The sequence below is a fragment of the Bombus impatiens genome, unplaced genomic scaffold, assembly GCF_000188095.3.
Source record: "Bombus impatiens unplaced genomic scaffold, BIMP_2.2 scf_0537, whole genome shotgun sequence".
NCBI classification, from domain to species: Eukaryota; Metazoa; Arthropoda; class Insecta; order Hymenoptera; family Apidae; genus Bombus; species Bombus impatiens.
The window spans coordinates 232,739-246,164 of NT_176956.1; the positions used below are offsets into that span (position 1 = coordinate 232,739).

Genomic DNA, 13,426 nt, shown 5'->3' on the forward strand with positions numbered 1-13,426 from the left:
AATAATAAATATCGCGTTACTTGGTACTCGTTGACGCGAGAAACACACAATCAGAGATATGGGAATACACGTTCCATCTGTCGTTGCCAGATCCAGTATTTATCTCGTGTTAACGATTCGTTTTACGACAATGTGTGCAGCGTGACGTGTGATTGAAATTATTTTTGGGGATAATAGCGTCCGCGCGCGACCGGTTAATTAATTCGATGCCTCCTGCTAAAAAATGGCATTACAAGTGAGAACGGCGGAAATTACAGATGCGTTACGTATTTACGAAGTCGCTGGCGGCTTGTACATTAACTCCGCATTTACACGGGTCAATTAGCTCCGCGATGAATAATCGTATGAATAATAAAACGATTCTTTCAACGCGATATTGATGTTAAAAACGATTTTTCCTATCGCCGATAACATCATCTTCGATCAAACGAAGGACCCTAACGTGTCGTTTCAAAAATGGGGCAAATGAAGATTTTAAATGAAAAGCTATTTATAACTCGATAACAGTTTTCACAGTTTCTCTCGTAAATCGTACATTTGCGAATAAATTTATAAATTTCATTGAGCGATGTAGGTATATTTTTATATTGTTAACTATGATTTTTCTTATGCTGTCTGAAAATAAGTATTGGAACGAATACAATACAGCTCGAAGACATTGAGGTATAAGAGTCAAGTAAATATTTTCCAAATTTTATAATGAATACATTTATCGATTATAAAATCCATCGAGAGCAGTACAAAAGAAATTTCTTCATTTGGATTTTAGTAATATCGAGTAATATTATGTTGTATACTGTGTTCGGCCAACCGGTTTCATTTAGTTAATTCATTTACACGAAATTATAATTATCAATTTCAGTTTCTGCCTATCGTTATTCGAAGAGCATAACAGATTTAAAAATTTTATTCAAGTTACTGTATTATGTATAAGAAACAGTAAAACTTTATACTTTTCCATTTTTATAACAAATCGAGAAAGAGCTGCTTCCATTTAATAATGCAAATAGTCTGTACAACGACGTAATATCAATATTTGTCCGATTAGATTAAACAAGCATCAGAATTTTATAAGCATGGGTTCTACCAAAGCATCCAATTTATGACATGTTGCGACATAGAGCGACCAACGGATCTTTTTCTCAGCGTTATCTTAATAACTTGAGCCATTCTCTAATTATACGCGGAAAACACGTTTGTTATGAATGACGATTTAGCCCTTAATATCGCAGCCTTAGCCTTAATGTCAAAGCATTAGCAGTCTGCCGATAAATGCAAGAAAGAGACAGTAATTCCGGGGATGCATTGTTTATGCAGAAATTACGTACTTGCGGCTTTATAAGGAACACCCGGTTCCCTCGATGACCTCAAACGTTGCAACGATGTACGCTTCGCTGTTCTTGATTGCCTTTGGTTCGCCGATATTCTGTGCAGTTTCCACATATGGTTCGAGTGAAGTTTATTTTATAATTAATACTATTTGCGTTATATATTTTCCGCAAGATGGCAAGTTTGAAAGATTGCGAAAGATTATTTGAAAATTTGTCCAATTAAGTTCGATCAATGTTCCGATAATAAATTAACGTGTTGATTATTAACGAATTGTTAGGTATATCATGTGTGTAGCGATTCATTAAGATACATTGTGTCTTTAAATAAAACGAAGTGAACAGTTAGTAATTATGTGTACTATGTTTACGTTTATGTTGAACAGATGTTCGTTTTAATTTTTTTATAGTATCGGCGCAACAGTTACAACATTCAATTTTCTTATCGTGTTTAATTCTTCTAGTTAGTTGCATAAAACATAGGTAGGATATAGAGGTATCTTTTTCGAAATTAACAAATATTTCATTTTGTCCGTTGGAGGCAGAAATTGTGACTAGATCCATATTTTCCATATCCCTTAAACTTTCAATTAAATGTATCGTAACTTTATCTTCCGCGTAATCAAATTAATATTTTCTGCAAATAATTAAGAAAATTAATGGAAAGACGCGAAAGGAAACAGAGTTATGCGGAGCGCGTATCAAAGGAATTAACCGAGCGAACTTATCAACGTATCGATATCGCGCGAAACGCATTAAACGATTCGTCTGATTTGAATGTTGTACAGCCGATTACGAAAAAAGAATCGTCTCGGAGTCAGCGAGATTCCCGGGACCGGCAGAATCCAGGATTATTGGAGGGGAGAAGGTCGCCATAGAGGAATATCCATTTGCGGTTAGTATAACGTGCGATCGATCTTCACGGTCGATTTGGCATTTAGAAAATCGTTGCCTCTCGTCGCAGGTCTCGTTGCAGAACAATGGTACGTTTTTCGGTCACCAAGTTGAGCATTTCTGCGGCGGCGGTATCGTCGGGGAAAAGTGGATAATAACGTCGGCGCAGTGCGCTCTCAGGCAAGATTAATACATACCGCATTCTCGACGAACGATTTTCATGTGCACACGATTCGTACACGCGTCTTTCCTTTTTTTCTTTTTTTTTTCATTTCCTTTTCCTTATCGCTTTACAGGGTAGAAGTGAAGGCATTTCACGTGAGAGCGGGCACGTCGCGTTATTACGAGGGTGGTGACATTTATGGTGTCCAAAGCGTCGTGATACATCCCGCTTTTAACGCAATTAATTACGACTACGACGTTGGTCTCGTTGAGGTAATACATTCTCGCTTGTCGCGTTACTGTACGTGTCATCGCTATTTAGTGACCGCTACGAGTGTCAAGATATCATCGAAACGAACGTTGAAAGCGGAGAACGTATCAAAAGGTGTAATTAATAATCGATTCGTTACTTCCAAAATTAGTTTTTTTACATCTTTGATATTTTTGTTAAAAATGAAACTTCGTATCGGTTGTAATGTGCACTTTGCTGTTAGTTATCTTCGTTCGTAATCGTAAATGTGTATTTTAATTCTGTGATTCATTTTATCAGTTTAAATTGAATCAGTTTGAACACCGTGAAATGGTATTTAGCATGGTCACAATGCATTAAGCAGAAACAGACAGTTTAAACGTTAGAATCTATCGGAGATTACACTCTTAATTATTCATGGCCATTGAAGACTATTTCGTCTATCGTGATTTTCGATTTCGTTGAATTTGAATCTCCCTTAAATAAATCCTAAAGTCAAACAAGAATCTAGTAACATCTTGAAAAGATGTGATAATAATTCAGTAATAATAAAATGAATTATTCGACAGATATTTCGCTTTCACCTCGTTAAATAAATCATCGATTACATTTATCATTTATTATTTCCTGCAACATATACTACACTAATATTTCTTCTGACGTAGCTGTCCGACAGTATAACTTACGATAGCACGAAGCAGCCCATTAAATTGCCCAAAACACATTCGATGATCGACGACGATTCGCTGGTTAAAGTTCTCGGTTGGGGTATATTCGAGGTAACTACAATCTGAAAAACTTTCGGATTAACGTGTTTCGAAACAGAATATAGGAACGCTGCCGTTTATTACAGTTATTCGGTCCGGTCTCGGACGTACTTTTGCATAGTACGATGCGGAAAATTAATAACCAGGACTGTGAGGAAGCTAGTGGTGGTGACTTATTAACCAACAGGATGTTTTGTGCCTTATCGGACACTGCTAGACCCTGCGTTGGGGATTCTGGCTCGCCTCTCATTTTTCAGGGCACATTATTCGGTGAGTTTGAATATTCGTTAAAATTTGATCTCCCTTTTCTTCATAATATGGAGCACATTCTGTTTGACTGATCCATTCTTGAACATGCTTGTTTCTTCAGCCGTGTGTTTTAATTATTTTAAATCAATATCAATCGTGTCTCATTTCGATATTCGACACGTTTATCGATTATGAGCGACGTTGTTGACATTTACAGGGGTGGTATCCTGGAGTCGATCATGCGACAGGCAGTATCCAACTGCTTTTACAGCTATAGCAGAACTGAAAGATTGGATCACCGACATAACCAGTATATCTTGATTTCCCGTGTATTCGAGATCGTAACGCGATGTAGGATATATTACGACTCACTTGTAATATTTGCTGCATTGTAATGCAGCTTCCTTTGTGATATTCTGAAAGAATTTCAAGTTCCCGTAGATTTTATAGTAGAACAGTCTTCTTCGAAACGTCTTGAATTTGAAACGCATTTTAAAATAATGGAGAATATGTGAATTAATTTTTCAGGAGAGGTAAATGTATGGTATCATCGATGAGTAATATCACTGTATAAAATATGTATTGTAAAATAAAATATGTATATATCCTGTATATATAATTGCACGATATACGTGACGATTTTCTCTGTTTTCCGCTTTTCTCGTGCGAGAGTATGAAAAGAATTTTACTCGAAGCTTGGCTGCAAACGCTTTATTAGAAAGTCATAAGCAAATATTGAACGTAGCATGCAATGGATATTGCAACAAAGTAACGGATTCTGTATTGCAAAATATTTAGAAAGTTGATAGATGACTCAGTCGGATGTTGATATTCTGCAAAAATTTTCGAGAAATCCAAGATGCGATAAATTCTATATTATCGATGTCTAATCCCTATCAACAGTGGCATCGCAAAAATATGTCATTTTTATACGAGAAATTAAGTATATTAGGTATCAGTTGTGTCAAATTGTTTGAAGATACGAGATATTAATATATAATATATAAAACGGATTAATATATAAAATAATATATAAAATATATTAATATATAAAATTAAAACGGATTAATTATATATTAATATTTAATATATAATTAATATATAATAACGGATTAATATATAATTAATATATAAAATATTAAAATATAAAAACGGATAGAATAAACACGGTAGATTTTTTGTATTCCGTAATACGTATAGATTCATTTTATGCTCCACTTAACATTTGATTGTAACTTTGTAATAAAATGTTTTCAGCTAAACCCCATGTAACTTCTTTTCCTCCTTTTTCGTCTTTAGATCATGTTCCTACAACGTGTTGAGAAAAGCAAGAAATACCCTGTATATTTTTACAATCTAGTGAATTTGTACGAACATTTTTCTTATTAGAAAATCAATAAAACTTCAACAAGAATTATGAAGATATACGAGGTGTTTCGAAAAAAAGCGGGAGAAAATTTGCTGAGAAATAGAATGTTTTAAACATTCTGTGTGTCGAGAGATTTATCGAAGCAGAGTGTAGAACGTACGAGACAAAATATCGATGCTCTTCTGCAGGGAAACTGATAGAAATCCGTATAAGCCGAGAAGAGAAACATTTCCCAGGATGACATTGGAAAGACACAGAGAAAGAGAAAGAGAGAGAGAAAGAAATGTTTAATTTCGAACCTCCTCGAGACGTCGCGGCGTGAGCTGATAGCTTTCGACTGGCCATTGCAATAATCCTATTAAACCGCAGACACGATCCAATAACTTTTCTGTCACTGGCTGCTTGCACCGTCATCCGTTCGACTGTTATTTTTATTCCGCGATCCAGTGGTCATATTCGTTCAGGATACGGATACGCGAGAAGCTAAAATAAATCAACGCTGGATTATCATTTCCTTTGACAGTTCAAGCGACGTCATAATTAATGGTAAAAGGTAATGGACGCGAGTAATCGAGATTGGTAAAGAATTGGGAAAAGAAGAAGGAAATTAGGTAAACATATAAGAACGAAGAAAATTGTGTACAAGACAAGATGCAACTATTCTTTATATTTGATTTTGTTATTGAGAATTATTTTTCCGGGGTTGATAGCGATCTTTTATCAAATAACGTTCCAAGAAAAGGAAATTAATTGTAATGTTAAGGTTCGTACGATTTCGAATATTCAACTGAAGAACGATAAAAGGTAAAGTCGAATTCAACGATTTTGAATCTTATATAGCTTATATAAAATTTCGATCTTTTCGTCGACTTTCGCCATCTATTATTTATTATCCAATATATTTCGAAATATTGATCGCTCGAAGATTGTTCGCATTTAACGATTTCAAAGAGTAGAATTTATTTAAATAAACTAATTTTATAAAAAATATTAATTTTCTATTCTAGCACAACATTATTTAGTACACTTATATATTTCACCTCACGAACAAAAAGAATTAGCGTTTCTTGTCAGATTTTTTCAATTTTCTTTCGCAAAACCAGAAGAAGAAGAACCATATGGATCTCATAAGTTGTAATAATCCTTAATCCCTTAAATACCATAATTTCTGAAATCGATGAAGTAGCGCACAAAATATAAAATTAGAAGGAAATATCACCCCTGTCACGAAACATTCTCGCCGTTTTTCACTATCAATTTACAAGCGCCAATTGCCAACCACGCACTATCTGTGTTGAAATTATCCGTTGGGAGTATAAAGTAAATCGTTCCATAAATAATTTGAAGCAGCAATTTTTTCGATCTTTTTTGTATCGAGAAAATCACTGAAAATCGTTGGAGCAATCTTGGACGAGCGTTTTAATTTTCGTCGATGCCAGGTTACCGCGACACGGCGCGTCTCAGCGAACCGCAGGATTAATCCGAAAACCATGGCTCCGATTCAATAAACTTTCCGACACCTTATTCATTTACGAGCGCTAGTCGCGAAAGCTCGTTTCACTCGGTCGACTATTTCCTCAGCGTCAGAGGACAAAGGAGAAACGGTTCGATACTCCGCGCCGGCGAGGATGCGGACGAGCAAAGATGCCAAAGATGAGAAACTACGGCTGATATTGAATTAACCTTAATGCACCGGTAATGTCATCGCGACTATTGCGACAGAGTCATTACGTCCAAGTGACGCAATGCGTATTACGCGCCTGTTACAGAATGGTAGCGCGCATGAGAGCGTTGCCTCGTTTTGGTAAGAATCTTAGCCAAGAGTCGCATTAAACTGGAAAACATTGCTCTCTGTCTGTATCCAAAAACTGACAGTTGCTGGCGAGGATATGGAAAATTCATGGTAATGGTCGCTGTTTATATTTTGGGTGTAATTATTTAGCTGGTGAAACGAGGATTCGAGGATTGCTTTTTGTAAGATATTTACTTGGAGAAACGTATTTTGAGAATAGTGCATTGAATATGATTTGTACTGAGAATTTGGTATTTTAAATCCTTTAATATATAAATTTCTCTTTGATTTAATAGTGAAGCTGAATAAACTTTTTGTAATAAAAGACAATTGAGAATGAAATTCGGCGTACAATATATATTTTTTATAACGTAATATGGATGTACGTACTTTTTAGTACGAAGTATCGTAATTTGGATCTACAAAGAGATCAAAGGCTAAAATAATCGCTTAAATTAAAAACAGTCTAAATTAATGTTCGCGTGTGTGACGGGTATGTGTTTTAAGTAGTCGATATTTGTAATTAGAAAAGATAGTCGAAGAGGAGAGCATATAATTATCGTTCGAGAGTGTATTAATACTTTTTACCGTCGACTTGCGTTAGTATGGGTATAGCGAGGAAAAGAATTTATTTAAATAGCAGTACCTTCGATACAGTTGATAGATCTATTACTCGATACATGCATAAATAATTTTCTTATACTTATGCATGTTTGTGATTATTTCTGAAGATTAACGTATTAGTGTATTTAGTATTTCATTCACATGTGTGTGCTCGAAGTTCTTGAATTATAAATACTCGTATTTTTGTATACTCTGTTTGATCAGCTGTGCCGATACGAGTTGTCGGCTTTGCCCAATAATTTATGACTAATATTTAACTTTTTAATTTTAGTATTACAAAACTGATAAGTGGAGATCCGTGAGATAGTCGTTTCGAGCGTTTGTTGCGAAAATAAAGAAATACAAAGTATTTTGCTCGTATTCTATACTAAGATAAGTAGGACATTTAGCAATTCCACCAAATGTACAGTGACTGGAGTAAATATCCGAATACTTAAGACATTTTCTACGAATTTTATTTTCATCTTAATGAGACACGACTATTATAATTATATCTGCAAAATTTAAAATGGGCTTGAATCGATCACCAAAATCTAATATTTGAACAGCCAATTACCCATTGTACCAATAAGCCACAATATTACAATAGAACGACTTTTGCAACGATTGATAATCGTTGTTAAATTGTTACCTAATAATCAATAACAAAATTTAAAAAAATGTCATACGATACACGTAGCACATTCATAAAAGCTTTCCACGAGTATGCAAATACCTTCATGAGTCATCGTACATCTTTTACTACTTGTATAGGTTAGTTACAAATCTCACCGTCCTATTGTATCGATGCTTCCAACGAAGCATCTTAGACAACAGTTTCGACCTGTCTTTCACGAAGTATCTCGCGGATAATCAGACTTCTCGTGGGGGAAAGCAAAGAGAAGAAGAAAGTCGTGTCACGAAGCCGTGGAGAAAATAGTCGGTGAGCCGGCTTTATCGCGAGCGTACGATAGGGGAAAGGAGTTTCTCGACGAGCAATGAAGCTGAAATTTCTTCCTGTGGTGGCTCGATTAACCTCTAGAGCGCGGGGTGGTTGATAATCACTCCGTAGAAGGAAGCAGGTTGCGCGGCAACATCCACAGCACGACTAGGACATATCAGAATGCGGTGTCGCAAGAAGCCACACCGTCGCCGGGGACACTTATTGCGACAATTTGGCAAGATCTTCGGCAATATTAGCGTTGCTTCGAGTTATCCCACGCCCGGAACACATTCGCCTGGCTCTTTTCGGTACGTTAGAAACTTAATAATATAAAACGAAGCAACGAGTGAACAGCGGACGCGCACAATGAAGAAACCGGCCATCTTGAGGTTGGTGCCGGTCGCAACTGAAGAAATAAAAGAGAGGAAAGCTGTAGGTAGAGACCAGAGTTTGCACGGTCTGGAGATTGTATCGGAATTTTCTCGGAGTTGACCAAGACTACGCGAGCTCTGTAATTACTGTTTGCCCCCGCTGAGAGTGCACGGAATGGATACGTTCCGGTTGTGCCGTGCTTTATCGTTTTTGGTTCCATGCAATGATCGTGATACGTATCTGTTAATATTGGTCCGTTATATACCGTGGCGCAGCTCGCTGGCAGATTTGCATATTTGCTGCTACGCAAATAAAAGGTATTATGGGGCAGCAAAGAACGGAGAGTAAAGAACGAAATGGTTTCGTATGAATGGCCGTTGCGTATATCTTGTTAACGGAGAAAACCTGAGTGGATAATAGCGATCGCTATCAATTATTTTCGAGTGCAGCAACAAAAGGCATATAGGTAATAATTCCATAAAAATATCGTATATGGATATATTCGCGTAGGACCTGACGAGCAGAGAGAAATTCAATGATGTAGAGGTAAATATTTCTGGACTTCTCTAAAGAATTAATTTTAATCGCCGATTATTTTATTCGTCAAAATTTATATAGATATGTAATTACAGATATTAATATATAAATATCGCAATCTATTGGAAAGTTATTGGATACAAATGCATACGCAGAAATAAGTCACGAATGGTATATACCGATTATTTCAAATCTTTCGATAAACAAAGAGATACAGACTGAAATTTTATTCGGGTAAAATAGTCCTCAATTTTCATTCCCCTTATTCCTATTCTTTACGATTACTGTCTCGTGGCAAGATTTCGCTTATAACTTTCATTTCAAGTTGGAGCATCATCGAGTTCCGAAATGTCGCTGGTTTCGGTATATGGCTACAATAGGGGCGCGTTGGATAATTCAAAGGACATTCGTACCGTTCGCGAAAATCCACTCGTACGATGGTCCATAGATGCCGCTCCATTCGAGATCCGAGAATATCTCGGTGGAACGAGCAATATAAATGTACGGAGTTGCTGAATAGAACGGAGGATGTCTAGTGTGTTTCTCCGCCGTGTGACCGTTTTTCTTACTTTACGTCGTTTAAGCGGGGGCGATGCGGCATGGCGTGGCGTGCGGCACGCGCTAACGAAAATTTAAAAGCGTTATCAGACGGGATGCTCGCGACTTCTGAAAGCGGGGACACTCGTTTAAGAGTGGTTCTCCGTGACAAATTCCTGATTTGCAACTCCATCCCGTTGGCCGTTTGTCGGCGCGCCGCTATAAAAATTTAACAACAGACGAATGGCACGCATTACTTAAGATTACGCTTGCCCGCTTCTTTGTAAGACTTTAACGTTCCTCCGTGTCGCTTCTCACTGTCGCTTGAAGATAAATAGATGCTTTTGATCAACGAAAATGAGAACGTTTCAAATAGATTGTTTTTGTATGCAACAATTGACGGTAATATATGGCATTTAAATTGGACAATTATATGTCATATTTCCAGTACATCAACCCAAACATTTTATCCTTTCGTTCAATAACATACAGGAGCATTCAAATAGATGGCATAAATTTGTCGATAATATGATATAATCTTACTCGATTGATCTAGAATATCACACGTTTAAGCAAATCCACGCAGAATCTAGATTTCTCTATAGAACGTATCTAATTTCTTCTTCGATATAAGAACAAATAAAAGTGTCCAGCTTCGAAGAATCCTCGAAGCATCGGAATACCACTTTCATATTTATCTTTTACAATTCATCCACAACGACGATGTTTCCATGTAATTTGCCGTTGTTGGAAAATGAGGAACGTCCTCCGGCCGAAACCAACATCGACGTTAATGCGATACGCGATAACGCGACATAACGCACCCGATGCAATATGTATTTTGATGCATAAATCATAAGCGTGATATTAAAACTGAGAGAAGCGAGTCCGTTGGGGCGGATACGTGGACGAATTCGCTCCTATATATCGGCATACGTTTCAAATCCATCGAGGAAGAGTCGAATCCTAATGTTGTATGAAAAGTAGCCAGCCAGCGACCAGACGTCGTTTTCAATCCAGTGATCTTGCGCATTATGTTTCACCTATTGATACTTAATATCCGTACACGTTGCAACTTTATCCGGAAAGCGAGAAAACACGATATCGGACCTACGGATGGAAATTTAGTGAAACGAATCCGTTTCTAAAAGAATGGGCATCGAGAATATCCAAATATTTCTCTTTGCAAGTACGTTTAGGCAGGGATAATTAGTCGAAATACCGGACTGCGCTCTCTGTATCGATATAGACCGACTGAAAAAGTGGAACGAACCGGAGAAACGTAATACGCGCAAATTTAAACATACGTACAGTTTTTCAGTGGACGACAATTTGACAAATCCTCCTATCTAGGTCGAAGGTAGCGTTTTAATGTAGATACATACGTACGAACTGATATGTAAACATGGTACCTCTACTGGATAGTTTATTTAAGTAGACTCCACGTGCGGAAATTCTGATATAAAATTTATCATTCCGCGCACGTAGAGATCAAATTACAGCAGAACTGCCAGTATTGGTATTCCTGCTATCCAAATGTTCCAGTATTCGAACATTCTACTACTTAAACGCTCCATTATCTAAACAGTTCTTCGTTACTCCGATGTGAAATCGATATTATAGAGGTCAACACCTTGTGTATAATAGGACGTAAGAGAAAACATATAATGCTATCTGTAGACTAAGATACGGTTTAAAAACTAGAACGCGATAGTAGTGTCAGAAAAGTTGCAAGATACGACGTTGTTGAAGACACTTTCGTCTTGAAACATATTTACCATTCTCGTATATACACAAATATATTTAGCAGGTATTCAAATGATCTTATTTTTGTCTTTCTATTATATCACAGACCTTTTGTTGCATTTTCAAGAACATCTTTCTCAAAACACAACTATATCACGATAACTATCTCCTTTTAATTACAGAATTTTCATCCAGAAACACTCTTATACGATCAATATACGCATATTTGCATCACGATCTGAGAAACACGGTGATCTAACTACTTTCGTCGTAGTCCCATATTTAACAAAAAAAAAAGGTTATGTAATTCGATTTCCGTTTGTCAAACAGAATCGAACAAATATTAGCCGAAGTACTTTGGTTTCGATTACTACAAACTTATCGGTGATGCTTCTCCAAATTATTATCAGCATGTATTACGTAGAAAATGATACGTCGAAAGGCAACCCAGCCACTCATAGTTCGAAATCGATACACGCCGAGTGCTTGCTTTGAAACAGTACACAACGACAGGGAGCACGCGGTTAAGCAGTAACCCGAATCAGCCGAAGATTTACGATTCCGCGATTGATGTATACGATCACGGAGATTTTGGCAAAGTTCCCCGACGACATGATGTGCAAATAATCCCAGCAGGCCCCCCGACATTTCGCCTCTGGCCGTCTGCTTCCTTCTATTTCACTTGGACGACCCTCGCAAAACCAAGCAGTTTGGTGGCTCCTGTCGTGCGTGACATACCCACAGACGAGATTCCACTCCGTAGTGCTATCCCTCCTGCTTAGCTGTTGGAAATATGGCATGGTCTCGGCAGTAGGAATACGAACTATCGACTGACACAATTCGTCCACTGCTAGGACAGTTTTATCACTGGGATGTAGAAATCAAGCACTTAAGGCAACAACCTTGGTCAGAACATAGTGGCGGTTCAAAGCTTGAGTTATTCTACTTACGAAGTGAATCGAGAAATTTAAGAGTCAAAGTAAATACATATATAGCAATTATTATGTTGCGTGTGTACGAGGTTCTAAAAACGTTCGAGTTGAATTAAAAAATGTGAAATTTAGCGGAAGATTGGGAATTAATAGCCATTTAGATTAAATAAAAATGTTATATTTCTAATTAGTTTGGTGGCCCGCATGACGGAGAATTTGGTGTTCGCGAAGTTGACACGATTTTAAGAAACCTTCGAGTATAATTTTTGGTGTCAGGGATTGTGTAATTAGTTGCTTTCTTCTACGAAATACGAGCTTGCCTCGTAGTAGGTGCTGTTAACCTACATCGGCAAGAAAGGGTCTGAAAATATGATTTTCAGTGGCTAGAAGAAGTTAAGACTGTGCTTTCTGCGGCTTAGCCGAATAATTGAGTCAGCTCTTGTCATATTGGCAAACGTTTGAATATCCATGGAGACTACGATTTGTCGATACCAGTACATTAGTGTGGTAACTTAAATGGGTCTTAGAGTAAGGACGAGTAATGATGTTTTATTTGGAGTTAAGTTTAGTTTAACAAGCAATACTCGATACAAAAAATTGATTACAGTATCGTCGTACGTCTTATTATCATACTCGGCTCTCAACTTCCCGATTCATACTTTCCGGCTTCTCCACTGACTCTCTCTCTGACTTCTCAACTCACACTCTGTGACTTCTCAACTGACTTCTCCACCGACACTTCTAAACTGATTCTCTGACCGTTCTAGCATCCCTTTGTCTTTTCTTAGATCCACCACGCACGTGTTCCGCAGACGCTCGTTGCCAGGGTCACATAGGCCTTTTTTACAAAACTATTCAATTTAAAGACCGATGACACATTGATGAACCCGACGGCGCCTCGGCTCTCGCGACATTGTTCGTGGTTAACTTGATGTTTCTTAGGCC

The 13,426-nt window shown here is 37.3% G+C and overlaps 1 protein-coding gene across 1 annotated transcript; it reads left to right on the forward strand.

Moving 5' to 3' along the window:
* The first annotated feature begins 1,346 nt into the window (after positions 1 to 1,346).
* Positions 1,347 to 4,641, forward strand: LOC100748374 (trypsin-7-like). The gene is made up of 7 exons (XM_012388186.2): positions 1,347 to 1,446; positions 2,117 to 2,223; positions 2,293 to 2,402; positions 2,519 to 2,657; positions 3,300 to 3,413; positions 3,488 to 3,671; positions 3,868 to 4,641. The coding sequence occupies exons 1-7, from the start codon at positions 1,362 to 1,364 to the stop codon at positions 3,969 to 3,971; spliced, it is 843 nt and encodes a 280-aa protein (XP_012243609.2). The 5' UTR covers positions 1,347 to 1,361; the 3' UTR covers positions 3,972 to 4,641.
* The last annotated feature ends 8,785 nt before the right edge of the window (positions 4,642 to 13,426 follow it).